A 23,377-nucleotide genomic window follows, 5' to 3' on the forward strand; every position below is an offset into this window, starting at 1 on the left:
CTGACTGGAGCAACAGGCCCCGGCCGACTGACTGGAGCAACAGGCCCCGGCCGACTGACTGGAGCAACAGGCCCCGGCCGACTGACTGGAGCAACAGGCCCCGGCCGACTGACTGGAGCATCAGGCCCCGGCCGACTGACTGGAGCAACAGGCCCCGGCCGACTGATGACCGACTGACTGGAGCAACAGGCCCCGGCCGACTGATGACCGACTGACTGGAGCAACAGGCCCTGGCCGACTGATGACCGACTGACTGGAGCAACAGGCCCCGGCCGACTGACTGGAGCAACAGGCCCCGGCCGACTGACTGGAGCAACAGGCCCCGGCCGACTGACTGGAGCAACAGGCCCCGGCCGACTGACTGGAGCAACAGGCCCCGGCCGACTGACTGGAGCAACAGGCCCCGGCCGACTGACTGGAGCAACAGGCCCCGGCCGACTGACTGGAGCAACAGGCCCCGGCCGACTGACTGGAGCATCAGGCCCCGGCCGACTGACTGGAGCAACAGGCCCCGGCCGACTGATGACCGACTGACTGGAGCAACAGGCCCCGGCCGACTGATGACCGACTGACTGGAGCAACAGGCCCCGGCCGACTGACTGGAGCAACAGGCCCCGGCCGACTGACTGGAGCAACAGGCCCCGGCCGACTGACTGGAGCAACAGGCCCCGGCCGACTGACTGGAGCAACAGGCCCCGGCCGACTGACTGGAGCAACAGGCCCCGGCCGACTGACTGGAGCAACAGGCCCCGGCCGACTGACTGGAGCAACAGGCCCCGGCCGACTGACTGGAGCAACATGCCCCGGCCGACTGACTGGAGCATCAGGCCCCGGCCGACTGACTGGAGCAACAGGCCCCGGCCGACTGATGACCGACTGACTGGAGCAACAGGCCCCGGCCGACTGATGACCGACTGACTGGAGCAACAGGCCCCGGCCGACTGACTGGAGCAACAGGCCCCGACCGACTTGACGACCGACTGACTGGAGCAACAGGCCCCGACCGACTTGACGACCAACTGACTGGAGCAACAGGCCCCGACCAACTGACTGGAGCAACAGGCCCCGACCGACTTGACGACCAACTGACTGGAGCAACAGGCCCCGACCAACTGACTGGAGCAACAGGCCCCGACCAACTGACTGGAGCAACAGGCCCCGACCGACTTGACGACCAACTGACTGGAGCAACAGGCCACGACCAACTGACTGGAGCAACAGGCCCCGACCAACTGACTGGAGCAACAGGCCCTGACCGACTGACGACCAGCTGACTGGAACGACGGATTGCGGTTAAATCCCTAATGGCACCCTATTCCCTACATAGTGCACTACTTTTGACTAGAGTCTTTAAGCCTTGGTCAAAAGAAGTGCACTAAATGGGAGACGGGTTGTCATGTGGGACGCAGTCGGCACTCTGCAACTATTTCAAGTGACTGTCCTGGAGATTACTGAAATATGTGACCGCAGCGGCCTCTTAACTGTAACATCTAGGGGAAAGGAGAGGCTCTTAACTAACATCTAGGGGAAAGGAGAGGCTCTTAACTAACATCTAGGGGAACGGAGAAGCTCTTAACTAACATCTAGGGGAAAGGAGAGGCTCTTAACTAACATCTAGGGGAAAGGAGAGGCTCTTAACTAACATCTAGGGGAACGGAGAGGCTCTTAACTAACATCTAGGGGAAAGGAGAGGCTCTTAACTAACATCTAGGGGAACGGAGAGGCTCTTAACTAACATCTAGGGGAACGGAGAGGCTCTTAACTAACATCTAGGGGAAAGGAGAGGCTCTTAACTAACATCTAGGGGAAAGGAGAGGCTCTTAACTAACATCTAGGGGAACGGAGAGGCTCTTAACTAACATCTAGGGGAAAGGAGAGGCTCTTAACTAACATCTAGGGGAAAGGAGAGGCTCTTAACTAACATCTAGGGGAAAGGAGAGGGGAATGTGTTACAATTTAACACACATTTGTTATTTCTGGTTGTTTTAAGATGAATAAGTGTGTTATATTATCATGAGTTCCTCGTCTAGTTGAGAGGTAACTCTTTCTTATGACTTTAAAAATATTGTTTCTTTATTGAAAATGAATTAACGTCTTTGTCAGTAAAATGGACATGCAGACATTATCCCCCTCCCTCAAGTGAGAATTGCAAACCTATGAAAAACACATTTTGATGAGAGACTATATGCAAAGATATAGCTAGTATTGATTCACTGATTACATTATTGAACCCATTGTTTTTTTGAGAGGGGGAGGGGGGGGGCCTTGTGCCCTTTGTACTTTTGCACAAGACAAAACAGTACACTTCTAAATCAACCCCCCCCCCCCCCCCCCGAACCTTATCAATGAGTTAACAGAACGTCAGGGAGCCGAGGTCAGTGTGACCAGTTTCTGAGAGGTTTGAACCCCTAGCCAATGATGTCACGGTACCTCTCAGCCCTTCTGCAGGGAGAGGTTTGTGTAGGTGTCCTAAATAGAACCCTATTCCCTAGAGAGGGCTCTGATCAACACTAGTGCACTATATAGCGTTTTAGGGTGCCATATAGTATGCACACTTCTGTGGTGAATTATCTACAGCTGTTACTTGGCCACGGCTCCGGTTACAACCAGCTTCATGATTGGTTCACAGGCTAAGCAGCTCCACAGTTGGGTATTCAGTAGGATGAAGTGGGGGGGGGGGGGTTGTTATCTGAGGTGCATAGCAGAAATAGAGAGAGGCTGGCTGAGCACAGCGGACTACCACCATGACAGCAGCAGCGTGCTAGGCTGAGGCAGCCGTCCCTCCCTGCCTGTCTCCACATCGGCCACCGCTCGACCGTTAGCCGTTAGCTGCCTGGGTGGCTGTGTAGTGTGTATCGTGGGGTAAATGTTACCATGTTACCGACGACACACGAGCCTCCCATCCCCCGCCAAGACTGCCACTACCGGCCCGCTGGAAACAACTAGAAGCCTCGAAGATGTTCACGAAGACTTAAACAGCTGATCTTAACTCCTTTTAAAAAAAAAAAAATCTTAAACGACCGAAAATAATGTCATTTTGCCTCCTGATCTCTGAAGAACAAAAGAAACGGGAAGAGTGTTTTATCTTAATAAGGATTGTTGAGTATTCTCCTTTCCTTTTAAAAAAAATAATTGAATAATTCCTTAAACCTAGAGCCGCCGGTATTGTCCAAGCGCTCTGCAGACGAACAGGGAGACCAGACCAGTTGTGACTAGAAGCGCATATCACCATGCCAGAGGGGGTTATTGAGCGCCCACTGTCCCCTTCCCTCCCCAGGGACTGTGGCCACGAGTGCCCGGTGTGCCGGGTGACCGTGGTGAGTCTAACGGACTACGCCAACCACATATCCAGCAGGGTGCACAAGCAGCGCGTGGAGACGGCGGAACGCGAGGGTGCCGGGAACGACCAGGAAGAGGAGTACTTCGACAAGGATCTGATCAAACTGATCGAGACCCGGAAGGAAGTGATCAGGTAAGAGAGAGGGGGGGGGGGGTTGCTTTTTTTATTTTCTTCTCTCGTGAATTTGTTTGTCTGTCTGCTAAACTCTCGATGATTTTGAATAGAGAACGTGTGTTCCTGGGTTGGGGAAACCCCCCCCTTAGAACGAGAGCTGAGAACTTCTCAATGGTCTGATCATAATGTTAATTATCACGATGTTTATCATGATGTTTGGTCTGTGTGTCTGGACTAGTGGACCATGTATAGTCACATATTAGGTGTCATGGTTTTGGGTCACTCTTCTCATTTAGCTGTGACGTGAACCATACTGCTGCTCATAGACGTAGAAAGAGGACTCTAGATGGGATATAAGGCATATAACATCACAGACGCCATAAAATGGCACCGTTACAAAGATGAGACCTCTTCTTTTTTTTTTTTATCTCTATGTTTGCCGCTCATAGAGACCAGGACTGGGGAAGGGAGGGGTCGTGTGTCAGGGAGTCCAGCGCAGAGAGGGAGGGAGGGGTCGTGTGTCAGGGAGTCCAGGGCAGAGAGAGGGAGGGAGGGGTCGTGTGTCAGGGTTACATACTAAAAAAAACATTACAGTCACAGCACCCTCTCTCTCCAGCTTGATCACATTCCACATCATGTCCTCTATGGCTTCTAGAAAGAGTGTTCACAGAAACCATCCTCTCACTGTCCTCGTGTATAGGAGTGGGACACCGTCCTCGTGTATAGGAGTGGGACACCGTCCTCGTGTATAGGAGTGGGACACCGTCCTCGTGTATAGGAGTGGGACACCGTCCTCGTGTATAGGAGTGGGACACCGTCCTCGTGTATAGGAGTGGGACACCGTCCTCGTGTATAGGAGTGGGACACCGTCCTCGTGTATAGGAGTGGGACACCGTCCTCGTGTATAGGAGTGGGACACCGTCCTCGTGTATAGGAGTGGGACACTGGCCTCATGTATAGGAGTGGGACACTGGCCTCGTGTATAGGAGTGGGACATATATAGTTGGTTTTGGGGCATCTCAACTTAGTAATGGACGATAATAATATCTGATTATAAAGATATTGATGTGATCATTTATAATATTGATAGATAATAATAGCACTGAATGCTACCTATAGAATGTATGCTGTGTCACTCAGTATCTGCATTGCACCAGAAACTCTGCAGCCACGATCGCGGTCTGCCAGGGTCGCGGTCTGCCAGGGTCGCGGTCTGCCAGGATCACTGGCGTAATCTTTCTGAAGAGAGGTCTGAGTCACAGATAGTGGTGGTAGGATGTTCGGTTGGAAAACACACTAGCCTTCCATAGACCTTTGACCTTTATATCTGGCCCACATGTTATAGACCTTTGACCTGTATATCTGACCTACATGTTATTGACCTTTGACCTGTATATCTGGCCTAAATATTATGTGGCACAGTTTCCACATAGCATTGAAAGACTAAGCCGTAGGCCAGGGATCATCAACTTAATTCTTGAGCGGATGGTGGGGGGGTCCGGAACATAATTACAAAAAGCCTAATTTGTCGACTGCAAATCGACAGTGAGTATCCTAAACAGATATAATATTAGACTAAAACATAATTTCATATCTTTCTTACGTTTGTATATGATCACGTGTGTCTCTAATTATCAAATCAAATTTATTTATATAGTCCTTCTTACATCAGCTGATATCTCAGTGCTGTACAGAAACCCAGCCTAAAACCCCAAACAGCAAGCAATGCAGATGTAGAAGCACGGTGGCTAGGAAAAACTCCCTAGAAAGGCCAAAACCTAGGAAGAAACCTAGAGAGGAACCAGGCTATGTGGGGTGGCCAGTCCTCTTCTGGCTGTGCCGGGTGGAGATTATAACAGAACATGGCCAAGATGTTCAAATGTTCATAAATGACCAGCAGGGTCAGATAATAATAATCACAGTGGTTGTCGAGGGTGCAACAAGTCAGCACCTCAGGAGTAAATGTCAGTTGGCTTTTCATAGCCGATCATTAACAGTATCTCTAACACTCCTGCTGTCTCTAGAGAGTTGAAAACAGCATGTCCGGTGAACAGGTCAGTGTTACATAGCCACAGGCAGAACAGTTGAAACTGGAGCAGCAGCACGGCCAGGTGGACTGGGGACAGCAAGGAGTCATCCGGCCAGGTTAAGAGTATCATTAAGAGTATCTCTACCACACACTACAAGCTAATTATGTGTGTGAATACTTAGGAAACACATTTCCAAAATTCAAATCACTTGGAGCTGGTTTCCTGGTGTTTGTAGTCTTCTTTACAATTTTTTGGGCTCAGAAAACTAAAATAAAACCACCCATGGGCCAAAATCGGGCCGTGGGCCACCAGTTGGCGAACCCTGCCCTAGGCTAAAGGAAGGGCTTTCAGTGGAAACTGAAATGGGTCTTAAGATGCCTAAGGATGTTTGAGGCTTGTCCAACTAGAACAGTAGGGTGTGTGTGTGTGTGTGTGTGTGTGTGTGATGATTGTCACCAGCAGCAGAGGGCTTGCAGCTGTCCCTGTCCCCGTGTCATATGACAGACCTTCTGCCCGGGCTGCAGCCGCAGACCTCGTGGAGTTTAACACTCTGGGCAGGAGCCTGTCCCAAATGCCACGTTATTCTTTATAGTGCACTGGAACCTGGTCAAAGGAAGTAGGGTGCTGTTTGGAATGCAACCCCAGGGGCACAAGGAGGGCTGTGCCAAAAGTCAGCAGACCACTGGGGGAAATAGATATTGTTGCTAGGCAGACTTTCAAATGTCACGATTTGTATGGTTACATGCGCACAATAATCTGTTTGTGGTGTGTCGTCAGATTAATAGAATAGTTTGTGGTGTGTAGTCAGATTAATAGAATAGTTTGTGGTGTGTAGTCAGATTAATAGAATAGTTTGTGGTGTGTAGTCAGATTAATAGAATAGCTTGTTGTGTGTAGTCAGATTAATATAATACCTTGTTGTGTGTAGTCATATCATGAAGGCTCCGTAGACTAGGTCTATGAAGGATGTTACAGTAGGTTATATCATGAAGGCTCCGTAGACTAGGTCTATGAAGGATGTTACAGTAGGTCATATCATGAAGGCTCCGTAGACTAGGTCTATGAAGGATGTTACAGTAGGTTATATCACGAAGGCTCCGTAGACTAGGTCTATGAAGGATGTTACAGTAGGTCATATCATGAAGGCTCCGTAGACTAGGTCTATGAAGGATGTTACAGTAGGTTATATCATGAAGGCTCCGTAGACTAGGTCTATGAAGGATGTTACAGTAGGTCATATCATGAAGGCTCCGTAGACTAGGTCTATGAAGGATGTTACAGTAGGTCATATCATGAAGGCTCCGTAGACTAGGTCTATGAAGGATGTTACAGTAGGTTATATCATGAAGGCTCCGTAGACTAGGTCTATGAAGGATGTTACAGTAGGTCATATCATGAAGGCTCCGTAGACTAGGTCTATGAAGGATGTTAGTCGGTTATATCATGACGGCTCCGTAGACTAGGTCTATGAAGGATGTTAGTCAGTTATATCATGAAGGCTCTGTAGACTAGGTCTATGAAGGATGTTACAGTAGGTTATATCACGAAGGCTCCGTAGACTAGGTCTATGAAGGATGTTACAGTAGGTCCTATCATGAAGGCTCCGTAGACTAGGTCTATGAAGGACGTTACAGTAGGTTATATCATGACGGCTCCGTAGACTAGGTCTATGAAGGATGTTACAGTAGGTCATATCATGAAGGATGTTACAGTATGTTATATCATGAAGGCTCCGTAGACTAGGTCTATGAAGGATGTTACAGTAGGTCATATCATGAAGGCTCCGTAGACTAGGTCTATGAAGGATGTTACAGTAGGTCATATCATGAAGGCTCCGTAGACTAGGTCTATGAAGGATGTTACAGTAGGTCATATCATGAAGGCTCCGTAGACTAGGTCTATGAAGGATGTACAGTAGGTCATATCATGAAGGCTCCGTAGACTAGGTCTATGAAGGATGTTACAGTAGGTTATATCATGAAGGCTCCGTAGACTAGGTCTATGAAGGATGTTACAGTAGGTCATATCATGAAGGCTCCGTAGACTAGGTCTATGAAGGATGTTACAGTAGGTCATATCATGAAGGCTCCGTAGACTAGGTCTATGAAGGATGTACAGTAGGTCATATCATGAAGGCTCCGTAGACTAGGTCTATGAAGGATGTTACAGTAGGTTATATCATGAAGGCTCCGTAAACTAGGTCTATGAAGGATGTTACAGTAGGTCATATCATGAAGGCTCCGTAGACTAGGTCTATGAAGGATGTTAGTCAGTTATATCATGAAGGCTCCGTAGACTAGGTCTATGAAGGATGTTACAGTAGGTTATATCATGAAGGCTCCGTAGACTAGGTCTATGAAGGATGTTACAGTAGGTCATATCATGAAGGATGTTACAGTATGTTATATCATGAAGGCTCCGTAGACAAGGTCTATGAAGGATGTTAGTCGGTTATATCATGAAGGCTCCGTAGACTAGGTCTATGAAGGATGTTACAGTAGGTTATATCATGAAGGCTCCGTAGACTAGGTCTATGAAGGATGTTACAGTAGGTCATATCATGAAGGCTCCGTAGACTAGGTCTATGAAGGATGTTAGTCGGTTATATCATGAAGGCTCCGTAGACTAGGTCTATGAAGGATGTTAGTTGGTTATATCATGAAGGCTCCGTAGACTAGGTCTATGAAGGATGTTACAGTAGGTTATATCATGACGGCTCCATAGACTAGGTCTATGAAGGATGTTACAGTAGGTTATATCATGAAGGCTCCGTAGACTAGGTCTATGAAGGATGTTACAGTAGGTTATATCATGAAGGCTCCGTAGACTAGGTCTATGAAGGATGTTACAGTAGGTCATATCATGAAGGCTCCGTAGACTAGGTCTATGAAGGATGTTACAGTAGGTCATATCATGAAGGCTCCGTAGACTAGGTCTATGAAGGATGTTACAGTATGTCATATCATGAAGGCTCCGTAGACTAGGTCTATGAAGGATGTTACAGTAGGTTATATCATGAAGGCTCCGTAGACTAGGTCTATGAAGGATGTTACAGTATGTTATATCATGAAGGCTCCGTAGACTAGGTCTATGAAGGATGTTACAGTATGTTATATCATGAAGGCTCCGTAGATTAGGACTATGAAGGATGTTACAGTAGGTTATATTGAAGGCTCCGTAGACTAGGTCTATGAAGGATGTTACAGTAGGTTATATCATGAAGGCTCCGTAGACTAGGTCTATGAAGGATGTTACAGTAGGTTATATCATGACGGCTCCGTAGACTAGGGCTGATTCAGGACAGACGGTAGAACTGCAGTGTAAAAGTGCACGCCAGTCAGATGAACGGGAGCTGTGAGTGGTTTTGACACGTGTGTTTTATCTCATGTCTCCAGGAGGGAGGAGGAGGCTGCAGCAAAGCGTGCCAGAGAGGAGGAGGCGCAGAGGAGAGAGGAAGAGGAGAGTAGGAAGCGGCAGCAACAGATCCAGAAGTGGAGTGAGGCACGGCAGTACTTCTGCCAGAAGGGGGCGTTGTGGGACTGGAGATACCCCAACAAAACCCCTCCAACACCACCACCACCTCGAAAATGCAAGGGGCCCGCCTGGCAGGAGCAGGGGGGCTGGGACTGCAGCTCTACCCCCGCCGGGTGTCGAGGTCCCTGGGAGACCCAGGAGGACATCAGGTTCAACTGGTACGACAGGAAACAGGGCCGCAGTGCCACCTGGCACGCCCAGGAACCACCCAACGTCTACAAGTGGAGCGCCGGACAGAGAGGCAGTGGCAGCCTGCACAGCAGGGAGGGAACCAATAAGAGATGGCAGCAGGAGGAGTATCTCCACCCCCCAGCACAGCAGCAGAGCGGAGGGAGGGAACCCTGGCAGCAGAACAGCGGAGGAGGAGGTGCCACCGGTCTATACGGCAGCAGCAGAGGGGGTCACGGACTTCCTGGTGTGCTCGCTGACCGTGTCATGACGGAAGGGCCGAGCAGCACGGAGTCACTTCACAGGATGGACTTCACCAGCGACCAGCTGGATCCGGTCGGGTCCTTCGACCAGCTACACAGATACGCTCGCTTCGAACCGCAGGATGACGGCCGGAAGGGTGGACACCAGAACATGGCCCAGGAAGAGCCAGCTGGTGGAGCAGAACACGATCGTAAAAGTGGCATGGGGCCCAAGGCGTTCGGTAGTAATCCTAAACTCGACAAGGCCTGTCGCTGGTCCCCTTATCCGTCCCATAAGGAGACTCACCCTCATCCTCACCCCTCAGAGAAGCACCCAAAGGGTCCTCCTCCTCCCCCAACCTTCCAGACCCCCCAGACCCCCTTGGGCCAGGGCAGAGATAGGGATCTGAGGCCCAGACGTGACATAACGCTGGACCTCCACCGCTCCTCGGGTCTGAAGCCGACTCAATCCAGACAGGACCTGCGAGCAGGCCAGCAGAGAGCAGCGCAGCAGCAGAGGTCTCCTGATCATAGTGTAGAAGGGAGGGAACCCAGGAAGCTTAGAGACATCTCTACAAGGATCAGTAGCAGTGATAACAGCAATAGTTTGAGGACAGACAGACAAACCACCTCCTCTTCCTCTGGGTCCACCTCCACCAGACAGAGGGCAGCTAAACCATCAGAGTGCCTTGAGAAAGGCCTGTCCTCCTCTTCGACTACCAGCCTCAAGACCCACCTGGGTAGGGCCTCCAGCCCCAGCCCCACCCTAACTTCCAGCCCCAAGACCCACCTCAGTAGGGCCTCCAGCCCCACCCTCAATCTAACCCCCAATCCCAAGACTCACCTCAGTAGGGACTCCAGCCCTAGCCCCTCTACCACCCCCAGGACCCAGCTGAGCCGAGCCTCCAGCCAGGACTCGGACCAGCTTAGGTTGTCCAGACACAGAAGCCAGGATTTGGGGAGGAGGCAGGGATCAAAATCCCCCCAGCAGGACCAGGAGCAGCTGCTGAACGAGATGCTGAGGAGAGCCAAGGAGACACTGCTAGACAAGAGGAGCTCCGTGGACCTGTCTGCTGTTAACAACAGGACCGAGGGACAGAAGGCAGTGTCCAACGACCATAGGATAGAGAAAAAGGAGAGGACGATGGTGCTACACATCAAGGAACAACAACAGGCGGAGAGCTCTGCTGGCGTTACGGTCGTAGAAGACAACAGACAGAAGAGAGGGAAGTCGTCTAGACAGACCAGACAGGACAGAGCTAACCCAGCTGAGGACAGAGCTAGCAGCAGAGCTAACCCAGCTGAGGACAGAGCTAGCAGCAGAGCTAACCCAGCTGAGGACAGAGCTAGCAGCAGAGCTAACCCAGCTGAGGACAGAGCTAGCAGCAGAGCTAGCAGCAGAGCTAACCCAGCTGAGGACAGAGCTAGCAGCAGAGCTAACCCAGCTGAGGACAGAGCTAGCAGCAGAGCTAACCCAGCTCAGGACAGAGCTAGCAGCAGAGCTAACCCAGCTGAGGACAGAGCTAGCAGCAGAGCTAACCCAGCTGAGGACAGAGCTAACCCAGCTGAGGACAGAGCTAGCAGCAGAGCTAACCCAGCTGAGGACAGAGCTAGCAGCAGAGCTAACCCAGCTGAGGACAGAGCTAGCAGCAGAGCTAACCCAGCTGAGGACAGAGCTAGCAGCAGAGCTAACCCAGCTGAGGACAGAGCTAGCAGCAGAGCTAACCCAGCTGAGGACAGAGCTAGCAGCAGAGCTAACCCAGCTGAGGACAGAGCTAACCCAGCAGAGGACAGAGCTAGCAGCAGAGCTAATCCAGCAGAGGACAGAGCTAGCAGCAGAGCTAACCCAGCTGAGGACAGAGCTAGCAGCAGAGCTAACCCAGCTGAGGACAGAGCTAGCAGAAGAGCTAACCCAGCTGAGGACAGAGCTAGCCGAAGAGCTAACCCAGCTGAGGACAGAGCTAGCAGAAGAGCTAACCCAGCTGAGGACAGAGCTAGCAGCAGAGCTAACCCAGCTGAGGACAGAGCTGCTGCTTCTGAGCCTTTAGAGACCATGATGGAGTTTGTGACGTCTCCCTCAGACAACCACCTGTCTGTTCAGTCTGTCCAGGTCAGCACATCCACCATGGAGTCCCCAGAGGGGGCTGTGCTCTCTCTCTCTCCCAGGGAGGAGGCGGTGGGGGAGAGGGAGGAGGCGAGGGGCCTGGTGTCTGGAGAGGAGGCCATGGAAGTAGCAGACGCAGGGCTATGGTCAGACAGTGACCCCTTGAGAACCATTGATCCTAACCTTGACCTCCACACGACCTCTGACCCCTCCTCAGGCTCCACCCAGACCAAACCCACCCTGCCCCTCGGCCTAAAGAGGGACCTCACCCGACACATCGGCTCCAAGACCAAGAGCGGCAGCCATGAGCCCAATCTGAACATAGCGCGGCGGATCAGGAACGTGAGCGGGACGAGGAGAGGGGATGCGGAGAAGGATTTGGGGCTGAAGCCAACGTTAAGACAGCTCATCAGTTCGTCGGGGTCACGACGCTGTGTCAACTGGGACCAGGTGTACCAGGAAGTCCACAGGAAGAAGCAGCAGCAGGGGAAAGGCATGCCCAGGTGAGCGATCATCTGGAGAATTACCTGCAGCAGGATGTATAACGCATGGGGCGGCAGGGTAGCTTAGTGGTTAGAGCGTTGGACTAGTAACCGAAAGGTTGCAAGTTCAAATCCCCGAGCTGACAAGGTACAAATCTGTCGTTCTGCCCCTGAACAGGCAGTTAACCCACTGTTCCCCGGTAGGCCGTCATTGAAAATAAGAATTTGTTCTTAACTGACTTGCCTAGTTAAATAAAGGTCAAATAAAAAAATAAAAATCTTGGTGTGGGAGTTCTGCTCTAGGATCAGTTTGGCCTTTTAGATAGTAATATACACTGAGCTCTTTCCATGACGTAGACTGACCATGTGAATCCAGGGGAAATGTATGATCCCTTATTGATGTCACTTGTTAAATCCACTTCAATCAGTGTAGATGAAGGGGAGGAGACAGGAAGTAGGCTTTTTGAACCTTGAGACAATTGAGACATGGATTGTGTATGTGTGTCATTCAGTGGGTGAACGGACAAGAGAAAAGATTTGTGACTTTCAACGGGTTATTGTGTCAAGAACTGCAACGCTGCTGGGTTTTTCACACTCAACAGTTTCCCGTGTGTATCAAGAATGGTCCACCTCCCAAAAGACATCCAGACAACTTAACATAACTGTGGGAAATATTGAAGTCAACATGGACCAGCAGCCCTGTGGAACGCTTTCAACACCTTGTAGAGTCCATGTCCTGACGAATTGAGGCTGTTCTGAGGGCAAAAGGGGGGGGTGCAACTCAATACTAGGAAGGTGTTCCTAATGTTTGGTATAGTAATTATAGAGATAAAGGGGTACCTGATCCTAGATTAGCTCTGCTATTCTGGTGCTTGGTACATACACTCAGTGGCCAGTTTATTAGGTACCCTGTTTCACGGAAATGGTTTGCTCCTACAGACAGTGAGTCGCGTGGCTTGCAATATAAAGCAGGCAGACAGGCATCGAGGCATTCAGTTACTGTTGGATTGAACATTAGAATGGGCAGAACGAGTGACCTAAGCGACGTTCGGCGTGGTAGGATCGACAGTACCAGGCGGGTCAGATCCAGTATCTCATATCACGCACGGGTGTCAACGATTTATGGAGAACGACTGCACGACAACAAAAACAACAACAGTCCTGTGGGTGAAAACAGCTCGTTTTTATTTATTTATTTGACCTTTTATTTAACCAGGCAAATCAGTTAAGAACAAATTCTTATTTTCAATGACTGCCTAGGAACAGTGGGTTAACTGCCTGTTCAGGGGCAGAACGACAGGAAACAGGAACAGGAAGTCCTCTCTCGTTGACGAGAAATGTCAGAGGAGAACGGCCAGACCGGTACAAGCCAATCAGGCGGCCCACAAACAGACCACTAATAACGCAGTACCTAAGTGGTGTGCAGAACGGTACAAGCCAATCAGGCGGCCCACAAACAGACCACTAATAACGCAGTACCTAAGTGGTGTGCAGAACGATTTGTTGGTCACTGGGGCTATTGCAGCAGACGAGAGAGGAGAGGTTGGCGGTGGAGCGGTCTGGAGCCACGCTACTCTCCGAGAGGCTGCGGGTTCCCCTCCTTAACAGTCCATGTCCCCATCCTGCCTGGTGTCAACGGTGTGGGGAATGTTATTCCTGGCACACGTTAAGTCCCCTTGATACCAATTGAGCAATGTGTTCCATGCCTCAAATAATTCCGGGTGTTCTGGAGGCAAAGGTGGAGTCGGATCCGGTACCGGATGGTGCACCTAATAAACTGGCCACTGAGTGTATAGCCCCTTGCCTTTTAACAGTAGGCTAGGTGCCAGTCTGTTTCTCATCTCTTATGGAATCCATAATGCCCCCCAAAAATAGTTTGGCTTGACAATGACAAAAGCACTTAGAGATCTGGGACCTTTTTTAAAAGTACATGTGTCCTGTCAGTCATGTTAAATGTATGTGGAGTTGATGGTAATGGATGACTGAACATGAGATGTATCCTGTCTCGTCTTATCAGGTTTGGTATCGAGATGGTGTCCTGTGACCAGGAGGGGGAAGAGGTTCCTCTGGCCGAGGGGTTTCAGTGGGAGACCCTCTTCGGCCTCGGAGACTCTGGACCCGCCTTCGCCCCAGTGACTCCTCGCAAGCGCAGCCTCTCGGAGAGTAGCGTGGCTCCAGACCGCTCGACCGCCAACCTCTCCTCTCTCTTCGGGGGTCAGACACCTGGTCAGGCGATTCCAGGAGAGAGGGCACCCGGAGATGGGGCTGGAAGGGAAGTGAGATGCAGCTCAGACCAGCAAAGCTCCTCGTTCTTCAGAGACCTCCAGCAGCCTAAAGTGGAGGGGACACCGTGTGAAGACAGCGCACAGAGAGAAGTACAGGGGCCACTACCAGAGGGGCCCCCAGGGTTCGAGCCGAGACCTGACTCCGTGATAGGGGACAGCAGCTCGGGGACGGAGCAGACCGACACGCAGGGAGCCAGGATGAAACGACGTGCAGCTGGGGACATTGCATGTCCTGAAATCCCTCATTCAGAGAGGAAGAATAAAAGAATGAAGGTCAAGTCCAAAAAAGGTGAACATCCTGTTACTGTAGTAGCTGTTACTATGGTAACCCCTCTAGGACAGCAGGACACTGGTGAACATCCTGTTACTGTAGTAACCCCTCTAGGACAACAGCACACTAGTGAACATCCTGTTACCGTAGTAACTGTTACTATAGTAACCCCTCTAGGACAGCAGGACACTGGTGAACATCCTGTTACTGTAGTAACCCCTCTAGGACAGCAGGACACTGGTGAACATCCTGTTACTGTAGTAACTGTTACTGTAGTAACCCCTCTAGGACAACAGCACACTAGTGAACATCCTGTTACCGTAGTAACTGTTACTATGGTAACCCCTCTAGGACAGCAGGACACTGGTGAACATCCTGTTACTGTAGTAACCCCTCTAGGACAGCAGGACACTGGTGAACATCCTGTTACTGTAGTAGCTGTTACTATGGTAACCCCTCTAGGACAGCAGGACACTGGTGAACATCCTGTTACTGTAGTAACCCCTCTAGGACAACAGCACACTAGTGAACATCCTGTTACCGTAGTAACTGTTACTATAGTAACCCCTCTAGGACAGCAGGACACTGGTGAACATCCTGTTACTGTAGTAACCCCTCTAGGACAGCAGGACACTGGTGAACATCCTGTTACCGTAGTAACTGTTACTATAGTAACCCCTCTAGGACAGCAGGACACTGGTGAACATCCTGTTACTATAGTAACCCCTCTAGGACAGCAGGACACTGGTGAACATCCTGTTACTGTAGTAACTGTGTCTATAATACTAGATGTGATGCTGTCTGAGTCACTGTTCAGGCCAGGTATTCGTTCGTCACTCAGTAAACCATCATTGTATTGTGCTTCAGAGCGTCTACAGGTGGACCATCTCCTTGCTGTGTCTCTGAGAGAGGAGGATCTGAGCCGGTCTCTACAAGGGGTCGACAACAGCCTGATCCAGGCCAGGGCTGCTCTACAGGCTGCCTACATGGAGGTCCAGCGCCTCCTAGTGGTCAAACAGCAGGTACTACACCTCCCAGCCTACACTGGTCCTGTCAGATTACATTCATTTCAGTTCAAATATGACATTCTTAATCCCTGAGTGACAACCAGGAAGTCCTTGTCATTGTCTATGTGTGTGTGTCCCCCATCATGTGGTATGAGCTGTTGTGGACAACCAGGAAGTCCTTGTCAGTGTGTCACCCCCCCGTCATGTGGTATGAGCTGTTGGGAACAACCAGGAAGTCCTTGTCAGTGTGTGTCCCCCATCATGTGGTATGAGCTGTTGTGGACAACCAGGAAGTCCTTGTCAGTGTGTGTCCCCCATCATGTGGTATGAGCTGTTGGGGACAACCAGGAAGTCCTTGTCAGTGTGTCACCCCCCCGTCATGTGGTATGAGCTGTTGGGAACAACCAGGAAGTCCTTGTCAGTGTGTGTCCCCCATCATGTGGTATGAGCTGTTGTGGACAACCAGGAAGTCCTTGTCAGTGTGTGTCCCCCATCATGTGGTATGAGCTGTTGGGAACAACCAGGAAGTCCTTGTCAGTGTGTGTCCCCCATCATGTGGTATGAGCTGTTGGGAACAACCAGGAAGTCCTTGTCAGTGTGTGTCCCCCATCATGTGGTATGAGCTGTTGGGGACAACCAGGAAGTCCTTGTCAGTGCGTGTCCCCCGTCATGTGGTATGAGCTGTTGGGGACAACCAGGAAGTCCTTGTCAGTGCGTCACCCCCCCATCATGTGGTATGAGCTGTTGGGGACAACCAGGAAGTCCTTGTCAGTGCGTCACCCCCCCATCATGTGGTATGAGCTGTTGGGGACAACCAGGAAGTCCTCGTCAGTGCGTCACCCCCCCATCATGTGGTATGAGCTGTTGGGGACAACCAGGAAGTCCTTGTCAGTGCGTCACCCCCCCATCATGTGGTATGAGCTGTTGGGGACAACCAGGAAGTCCTTGTCAGTGCATCACCCCCCCATCATGTGGTATGAGCTGTTGGGGACAACCAGGAAGTCCTCGTGTCCCCCGTCATGTGGTAAAGAAAGGAAGGTACAGCTGTAGAACCCCAGACAGAAATTACCCAGAAGTCCACGATGACAATATGATAAATAAGGAACTTAACCCATCCAAACGTCTTGAGTCTGACATCATGTTATTCTTTTGATGGTCTCTCAGGTTTCCATGGAGATGAGTACTCTCAGAAGGAAGCGTATTGAGTTGCTCCAAGGGATACAAGGTAAACCGAGGCTGTAACTGATGGATTTTGTGTCAACTAAATGAGCACACTCTCTTTTTTTAATAAGTCTTGTGTGGATGTGACATCTTGTCTTTTCTCACTATCTGAAATATGGGTAACTTTTTAATATGTTCTGTTTTGACTCTTGGCGTGTGTCTCAGGTGGTGTTGAGAGCCTTTCCCTGCCCAGAGTGAAGAGCTGTGAAGAGGAGATGCCTTTAGAGATGCCCCCGTCCCTGCTGTCGCCTCTAACAGAACCCCTTGTCGCCAGTCCCAACCAGGTTCCCCTCTACCTCCCCCCCTGCTCCACGCCCCCCTCCCTGTCCCCGAGCCACCAGACCCACCCCCAGCCTATCACACAGTCAGTAGTTATCAAGCAGGAGCCCCTGTCCCCTGGTAGGGTGACCACTAAGACTGAGGATGCGGAGAGCGCAGTGACCGTTCACCACGGCTCTCACAGCACCACGTCAGATCCCACGCCCATCCCTACAGCCCCTCACGCAGGTATGGCCTGTCACCACACACACACACACACACACACACACTGGTAAACATTCACTCAGAAATGGCCTGAATTTAATCTGCCGTTTCTCGCGTTCTCTCTTTTCTTAGATTGTGCCGCCAGCTGCCAACCGGTCCGAGGGAGGAAGTCTGAGCGTCACAGAGTCAGCAGAGAGCTCTCTCAAGAGGGCAGCAGTCTACCCGTAGGAGCATGTGTAGAATGGAAGGACCCCTCGGCAGGTTCACCAGGCCTGGTCCAGTCGGGAGAGAGGGGTGTTCAGGTTACCACAGCAGACAGGGGTAACTTCAAGTCCCACCCAGCCCCACTGTCAGGCCAATCCAGCCGCAAGAGCTCCAGAGCTGGGATCCAGGACCTAGAAACCTCCCCCGTCCCAGCCCCACTGTCAGGCCAATCCAGCCGCAAGAGCTCCAGAGCTGGGATCCAGGACCTAGAAACCTCCCCCGTCCTTCCTCTGTCCAACGCGCCGCCTCAGGCGGAGGTGAAGACCATAAAGCGCGTGAGGAAGTTGAAGAAGAAGAGGGTGCTAAGGAAGGCCAAGGGGGAGGAGCAACAGCTTGACAACAGCGACACAGAACTGGAGGCGGAGACTACCTTCTCCCGACCCGTCAGACTCATCGGAACCCGCAGGAAACCCAACGGCGGATGCCGGCCCCAGGTCACCACATCCTCCTCCACGTCTAGCCCGCCCGGAACATCAGAGGACAGGGGAGAGCGTCCAGGACCACCGAGGTCTCCAGCCACGAGACCCGAGGAGAGGCAGGATGACTCCGACTCCTCTCTGGAGATGGTCGTGCTCCCCCATGCAGCTCCAGGTGAGGTGGTCACCATTGACACCTCTGGTCCAGAGGATGGAGACATGGACATCTGCCCCCGGCCACAGCCCGCTGTCTCACCCCCAGCCCCAGACACACTGAAGACGGAGCCCCAGAAGCTGGCCTGCAATGAGGTGACCTCCACAAGCGAGATGGATGGTAGCTCTGTTGGCAAGAGGTGAGAGTGATATACAGGTCTGGACAGATATATTGGCATCCTGACACTTTTCTCAGATAATTCCCTGTTTTTCTTCTAAAATAAGTTTAAAATAATAAATCATTTTTACAAGAGTGTTATTGTATTTTCAACATTTTCAGAAGCAATTTTATTTTTGGTACCGCTAATCTAGTACTTGGTTAAACAAACTTTGGCTAAAATAACTGCAGACAAACGCTTCTTGTAGCCATCAGTGAGCTTGCTGCAACTTGGCACAATCTTCAGCATCACACTGCTCTACTTAAAACATTTAAAACAACACTATGATTCATTTTCTCCCATTAGAAACGACAGGCTGTGGTCTATCTTGGCTTAGTTAGAAAAAATCTTTGCTACCGTGCTCTGAGCACGCAAAACACACAGCAAGCTCATTGATGGTTTACAATAAGCTTTTGTCTCCAGTTATCTTGGCCAAAGGCTGTGCAAGTCCTAGTTCCGTGGTTCCAATAATTAGGTCCTAGTTCTGTGGTGCCAATAATTAGGTCCTAGTTCTGTGGTGCCAATAATTAGGTCCTAGTTCTGTGGTGCCAATAATTAGGTCCTAGTTCTGTGGTGCCAATAATTAGGTCCTAGTTCCGTGGTGCCAATAATTAGGTCCTAGTTCCGTGGTGCCAATAATTAGGTCTTAGCTCTGTGATGCCAATAGCTCGGTCTTAGCTCTGTGGTGCCAATAGCTCGGTCTTAGCTCTGTGGTGCCAATAGCTCGGTCTTAGCTCCGTGGTGCCAATAATTAGGTCCTAGTTCCGTGGTGCCAATAATTAGGTCCTAGTTCCGTGGTGACAATAATGAGGTCCTAGCTCCGTGGTGACAATAATTAGTTAACTAACAAAGGCTTACGCTCATTTTAGTTGATCTGAGCATAGGTTAAAAGGCTATAGGTTAAAAGGCTATAGGTTAAAAGGCTATAGGTTAAAAGGCTATAGGTTAAAAGGCTATAGGTTAAAAGGCTATAGGTTAAAAGGCTATAGATTAAAAGGCTCCGTTTCTCATTCTTGACGTGTCTGTCCTGTCTGCTCCTCCTCCTACAGTGAAGTCCAGCTTCCCCCGACATCTGTCAAGCTGTCCAAGACTTCCTCAGGTAGGTCACAGTTCCCACACTGGTCCAAGACTTCCTCAGGTAGGTCACAGTTCCCACACTGGTCCAAGACTTCCTCAGGTAGGTCACAGTTCCCACACTGGTCCAAGACTTCCTCAGGTAGGTCACAGTTCCCACACTGGTCCAAGACTTCCTCAGGTAGGTCACAGTTCCCACACTGGTCCAAGACTTCCTCAGGTAGGTCACAGTTCCCACACTGGTCCAAGACTTCCTCAGGTAGGTCACAGTTCCCACACTGGTCCAAGACTTCCTCAGGTAGGTCACAGTTCCCACACTGGTCCAAGACTTCCTCAGGTAGGTCACAGTTCCCACACTGGTCCAAGACTTCCTCAGGTAGGTCACAGTTCCCACACTGGTCCAAGACTTCCTCAGGTAGGTCACAGTTCCCACACTGGTCCAAGACTTCCTCAGGTAGGTCACAGTTCCCACACTGGTCCAAGACTTCCTCAGGTAGGTCACAGTTCCCACACTGGTCCAAGACTTCCTCAGGGAGGTCACATGATCTCACACTGGTCCAAGACTTCCTCAGGTAGGTCACATGATCTCACATGCTCAGGTGGGATAGGCTAGATCCAGACACCTTCACCAGACCAGAATAGTCCATTGGACCTGATTTAGTTCCAGTACCCAGACCCTCTTGCTGTTTGGTCTTGAACTAGACAGACAGCATGGCTATGGCCTGTGATTAATCATATGTATGTTTACCGAAGCAAATGGATGAGTCATCTCACTCTCCTGGCATTTCAATAAGGACATTTGGAGTCGGCCCGGTTTGGAGTTGAATTTACGTCTCTGTCTTTGTAGATCTGTCTCTGGACGGGTCGTCGGAGCCCGGGGGGGAGGATCTGCCATCTGAGGGGATGTTTGAGGGTCACCAGGAGACTGTTAATGCCATGCAGGTCCACATGGGTCTACTCTATACCTGTTCTGGAGACCGCACTGTTAGAGCCTTCAGCCTGGTGGTAAGTCCACTTCTCTGTGTGTCTCTGTGTGTGTGTGTCTCTGTGTGTGTGTCTCTCTGTGTGTGTGTCTCTCTGTGTGTGTGTCTCTCTGTGTGTGTGTCTCTCTGTGTGTGTGTGTCTCTGTGTGTGTGTCTCTGTGTGTGTGTCTCTGTGTGTGTGTCTCTGTGTGTGTGTCTCTGTGTGTGTGTCTCTGTGTGTGTGTGTCTCTGTGTGTGTGTCTCTCTGTGTGTGTGTGTCTCTCTGTGTGTGTGTCTCTGCGTGTGTGTCTCTCTGTGTCTCTGTCTGTGTGTCTCTGTGTGTGTGTGTGTGTGTGTGTCTCTCTGTGTCTCTCTGTGTGTCTCTGTCTGTCTGTCTGTCTGTCTGTCTGTCTGTCTGTGTGTGTGTCTCTCTGTGTCTCTCTGTGTGTCTCTGTCTGTCTGTCTGTGTGTGTGTGTGTGTGTGTGTGTCTTTTACTCGTCTGTTGCTAACCTCACCATTATTTGATTACAAAGCATCCATTTATATAAATGTCTCCATTCATTTAGAAAACAAACTCAAGACAAGAACGTTGCCTTATACATCATACCAAGTTCATACCAATTCTATCCAAAGGGAGTCTGGTCTCTCTCTGTGTGTCTGTGACAGTTTGTCCTCTCCTGTCCCCTGCAGAGCCGTGAGTGTGTGGCTGTGTTTGAGGGCCACAGCACCAAGGTCAACTGTTTGCTGGTTTCTTCTGGACCAGGTCTTCAACAACGACTTTACTCTGGCTCCAGTGACCAGACTATCCGCTGCTACAACCTCAGAGTAACTACAATAAAACTACTACTACTACTACTACGACTACTACAATGCTACAACTACTACTGCTACACTAATAATACTACTACTACTATAATACTACAACTACACTACTACTAATATACTACTACTACTACTACTACTATTACTACTACTACCACTATAATACTATTACTACTACTACCACTATAATACTACTACTATATGACACTGTGTTCTATGTTCTCCACAGTCCAGGGAGTGTGTGGATCAGTTCTCTCTCCCAGACCGGGTTCTTTGCCTCCACAACCGTTGGAAAGTTCTGTACGCTGGCCTAGCTAACGGCTCCGTGGTCACCTTCAGCATCAAGGTCAGAACCAGATCACCGTCTACAACACATTCTGTTCTAGAACCGTCACTAGAACACATTCTGTTCTAGAACCGTCACTAGAACACATTCTGTTCTAGAACCGTCACTAGAACACATTCTGTTCTAGAACCGTCACTAGAACACATTCTGTTCTAGAACCGTCACTAGAACACATTCTGTTCTAGAACCGTCACTAGAACCGACAATAGAACACAGTCTAGAATGCATTCTAAAATACACTTTAGAACCCCACTATAATTAAAGCATTATGGAACCACCTCAGTCACCACCAAAGGCAGTTGGTCAAAGACATTTTGAGATGTTATTTGTATTTCCTGTGTTGTTCTTGTTCAGACCAACAAGCAGCTGGATGTGTTCGAGTGTCACGGGCCGCGGGCGGTGAGTTGCCTAGCGACAGCCCAGGAAGGAGCTCGCCGCATCCTATTGGTCGGGTCCTACGACAGCACCATTAGCATCCGGGATGCCAAGAGTGGCCTGTTGCTACGGACTCTCGAGGGACACACCAAGACAGTACTATGTATGAAGGTAGTCAATGACCTGGTCTTCAGTGGCTCCAGTGACCAGTCGGTCCATGCACACAATATACACGTGAGTTATTGAAATAAAATGCATGTTTATCTACGTTTTGTTTTGTATAGAAGTTGGCAATAGAAGTCATTCTGATGAATATTGGTTGATTTAATTGGCCTGGGCGTGTCTCTCTCTTTGTGTGTTAACCATTTGGGCTGTTGCTGTCATCTTATTAACCATCACATCAGCTGATATCTCAAAGTGCTGTACAGAAACCCAGCCTAAAACCCCAAACAGCAAGCAATGCAGGTGTAGAAGCACGGTGGCTAGGAAAAACTCCCTAGAAAGGCCAAAACCTAGGAAGAAACCTAGAGAGGAACCAGGCTATGTGGGGTGGCCAGTCCTCTTCTGGCTGTGCCGGGTGGAGATTATAACAGAACATGGCCAAGATGTTCGAATGTTCATAAATGACCAGCAGGGTCAGATAATAATAATCACAGTGGTTGTCGAGGGTGCAGCAAGTCAGCACCTCAGGAGTAAATGTCAGTTGGCTTTTTATAGCCGATCATTCAGAGTATCTCTACCGCTCCTGCTGTAGAAATGGCTGGCTACCCGAAACGTTTGACCCAAATTAAACACACATGTCACATGTTTCCTATAGTCTCTTATCTGGTCACATGTTTTCTGTAGTCTCTAATCTGGTCTCTAATCTGGCCACAGGTTTCCTATGATCTCTAATCTGGCCACAGGTTTCCTACGGTCTCTAATCTGGCCACAGGTTTCCTATGGTCTCTAATCTGGCCACAGGTTTCCTATGGTCTCTAATCTGGCCACAGGTTTCCTATGGTCTCTAATCTGGCCACAGGTTTCCTACGGTCTCTAATCTGGCCACAGGTTTCCTACGGTCTCTAATCTGGCCACAGGTTTCCTATGGTCTCTAATCTGGCCACAGGTTTCCTACGGTCTCTAATCTGGCCACAGGTTTCCTATGGTCTCTAATCTGGCCACAGGTTTCCTACGGTCTCTAATCTGGTCTCTAATAAGGTCATATGTTTCCTATGGTCTAATCTGATTATTTAGTGGTATGGATCTCTCTCTCTCTCTCTCTCTAGACTGGAGAGTTGGTGCGTATCTATAAAGGACATAGTCATGCTGTCACAGTGGTGGCCATCCTGGGGAAGGTGATGGTCACTGCCTGTCTTGACAAACTGGTCCGCGTCTACGAGCTACAGGTCAGTCTCCTCTCTCCAACCCACGGTAGAGCTGGTAGCCATGTGTCTGTCCCTCCACATTAAAGCCAGACTGTACA

The 23,377-nt window shown here is 50.1% G+C and overlaps 1 protein-coding gene across 3 annotated transcripts in view; it reads left to right on the forward strand.

Moving 5' to 3' along the window:
• znf106a (zinc finger protein 106a) overlaps window positions 1-23,377 on the forward strand; it is a 45,454-nt gene that overhangs the window by 17,152 nt on the left and 4,925 nt on the right. For 2 of the 3 annotated variants that reach the window (XM_031787647.1, XM_031787645.1), the window contains exons 4-17: window positions 3,278-3,472; window positions 8,880-10,800; window positions 10,846-12,035; window positions 14,032-14,588; window positions 15,438-15,592; window positions 16,742-16,802; window positions 16,964-17,305; window positions 17,414-18,314; window positions 19,382-19,431; window positions 20,254-20,411; window positions 21,060-21,194; window positions 21,421-21,537; window positions 21,892-22,146; window positions 23,181-23,300. In XM_031787647.1, coding sequence (XP_031643507.1) covers window positions 3,278-3,472; window positions 8,880-10,800; window positions 10,846-12,035; window positions 14,032-14,588; window positions 15,438-15,592; window positions 16,742-16,802; window positions 16,964-17,305; window positions 17,414-18,314; window positions 19,382-19,431; window positions 20,254-20,411; window positions 21,060-21,194; window positions 21,421-21,537; window positions 21,892-22,146; window positions 23,181-23,300 — 6,157 coding nt within the window. The remainder of the gene's footprint in view (window positions 1-3,277; window positions 3,473-8,879; window positions 10,801-10,845; window positions 12,036-14,031; window positions 14,589-15,437; window positions 15,593-16,741; window positions 16,803-16,963; window positions 17,306-17,413; window positions 18,315-19,381; window positions 19,432-20,253; window positions 20,412-21,059; window positions 21,195-21,420; window positions 21,538-21,891; window positions 22,147-23,180; window positions 23,301-23,377) is intronic. The other variant, XM_031787646.1, reaches the window with a different exon arrangement.

This window comes from Oncorhynchus kisutch, linkage group LG14 (genome assembly GCF_002021735.2).
Source record: "Oncorhynchus kisutch isolate 150728-3 linkage group LG14, Okis_V2, whole genome shotgun sequence".
NCBI classification, from domain to species: Eukaryota; Metazoa; Chordata; class Actinopteri; order Salmoniformes; family Salmonidae; genus Oncorhynchus; species Oncorhynchus kisutch.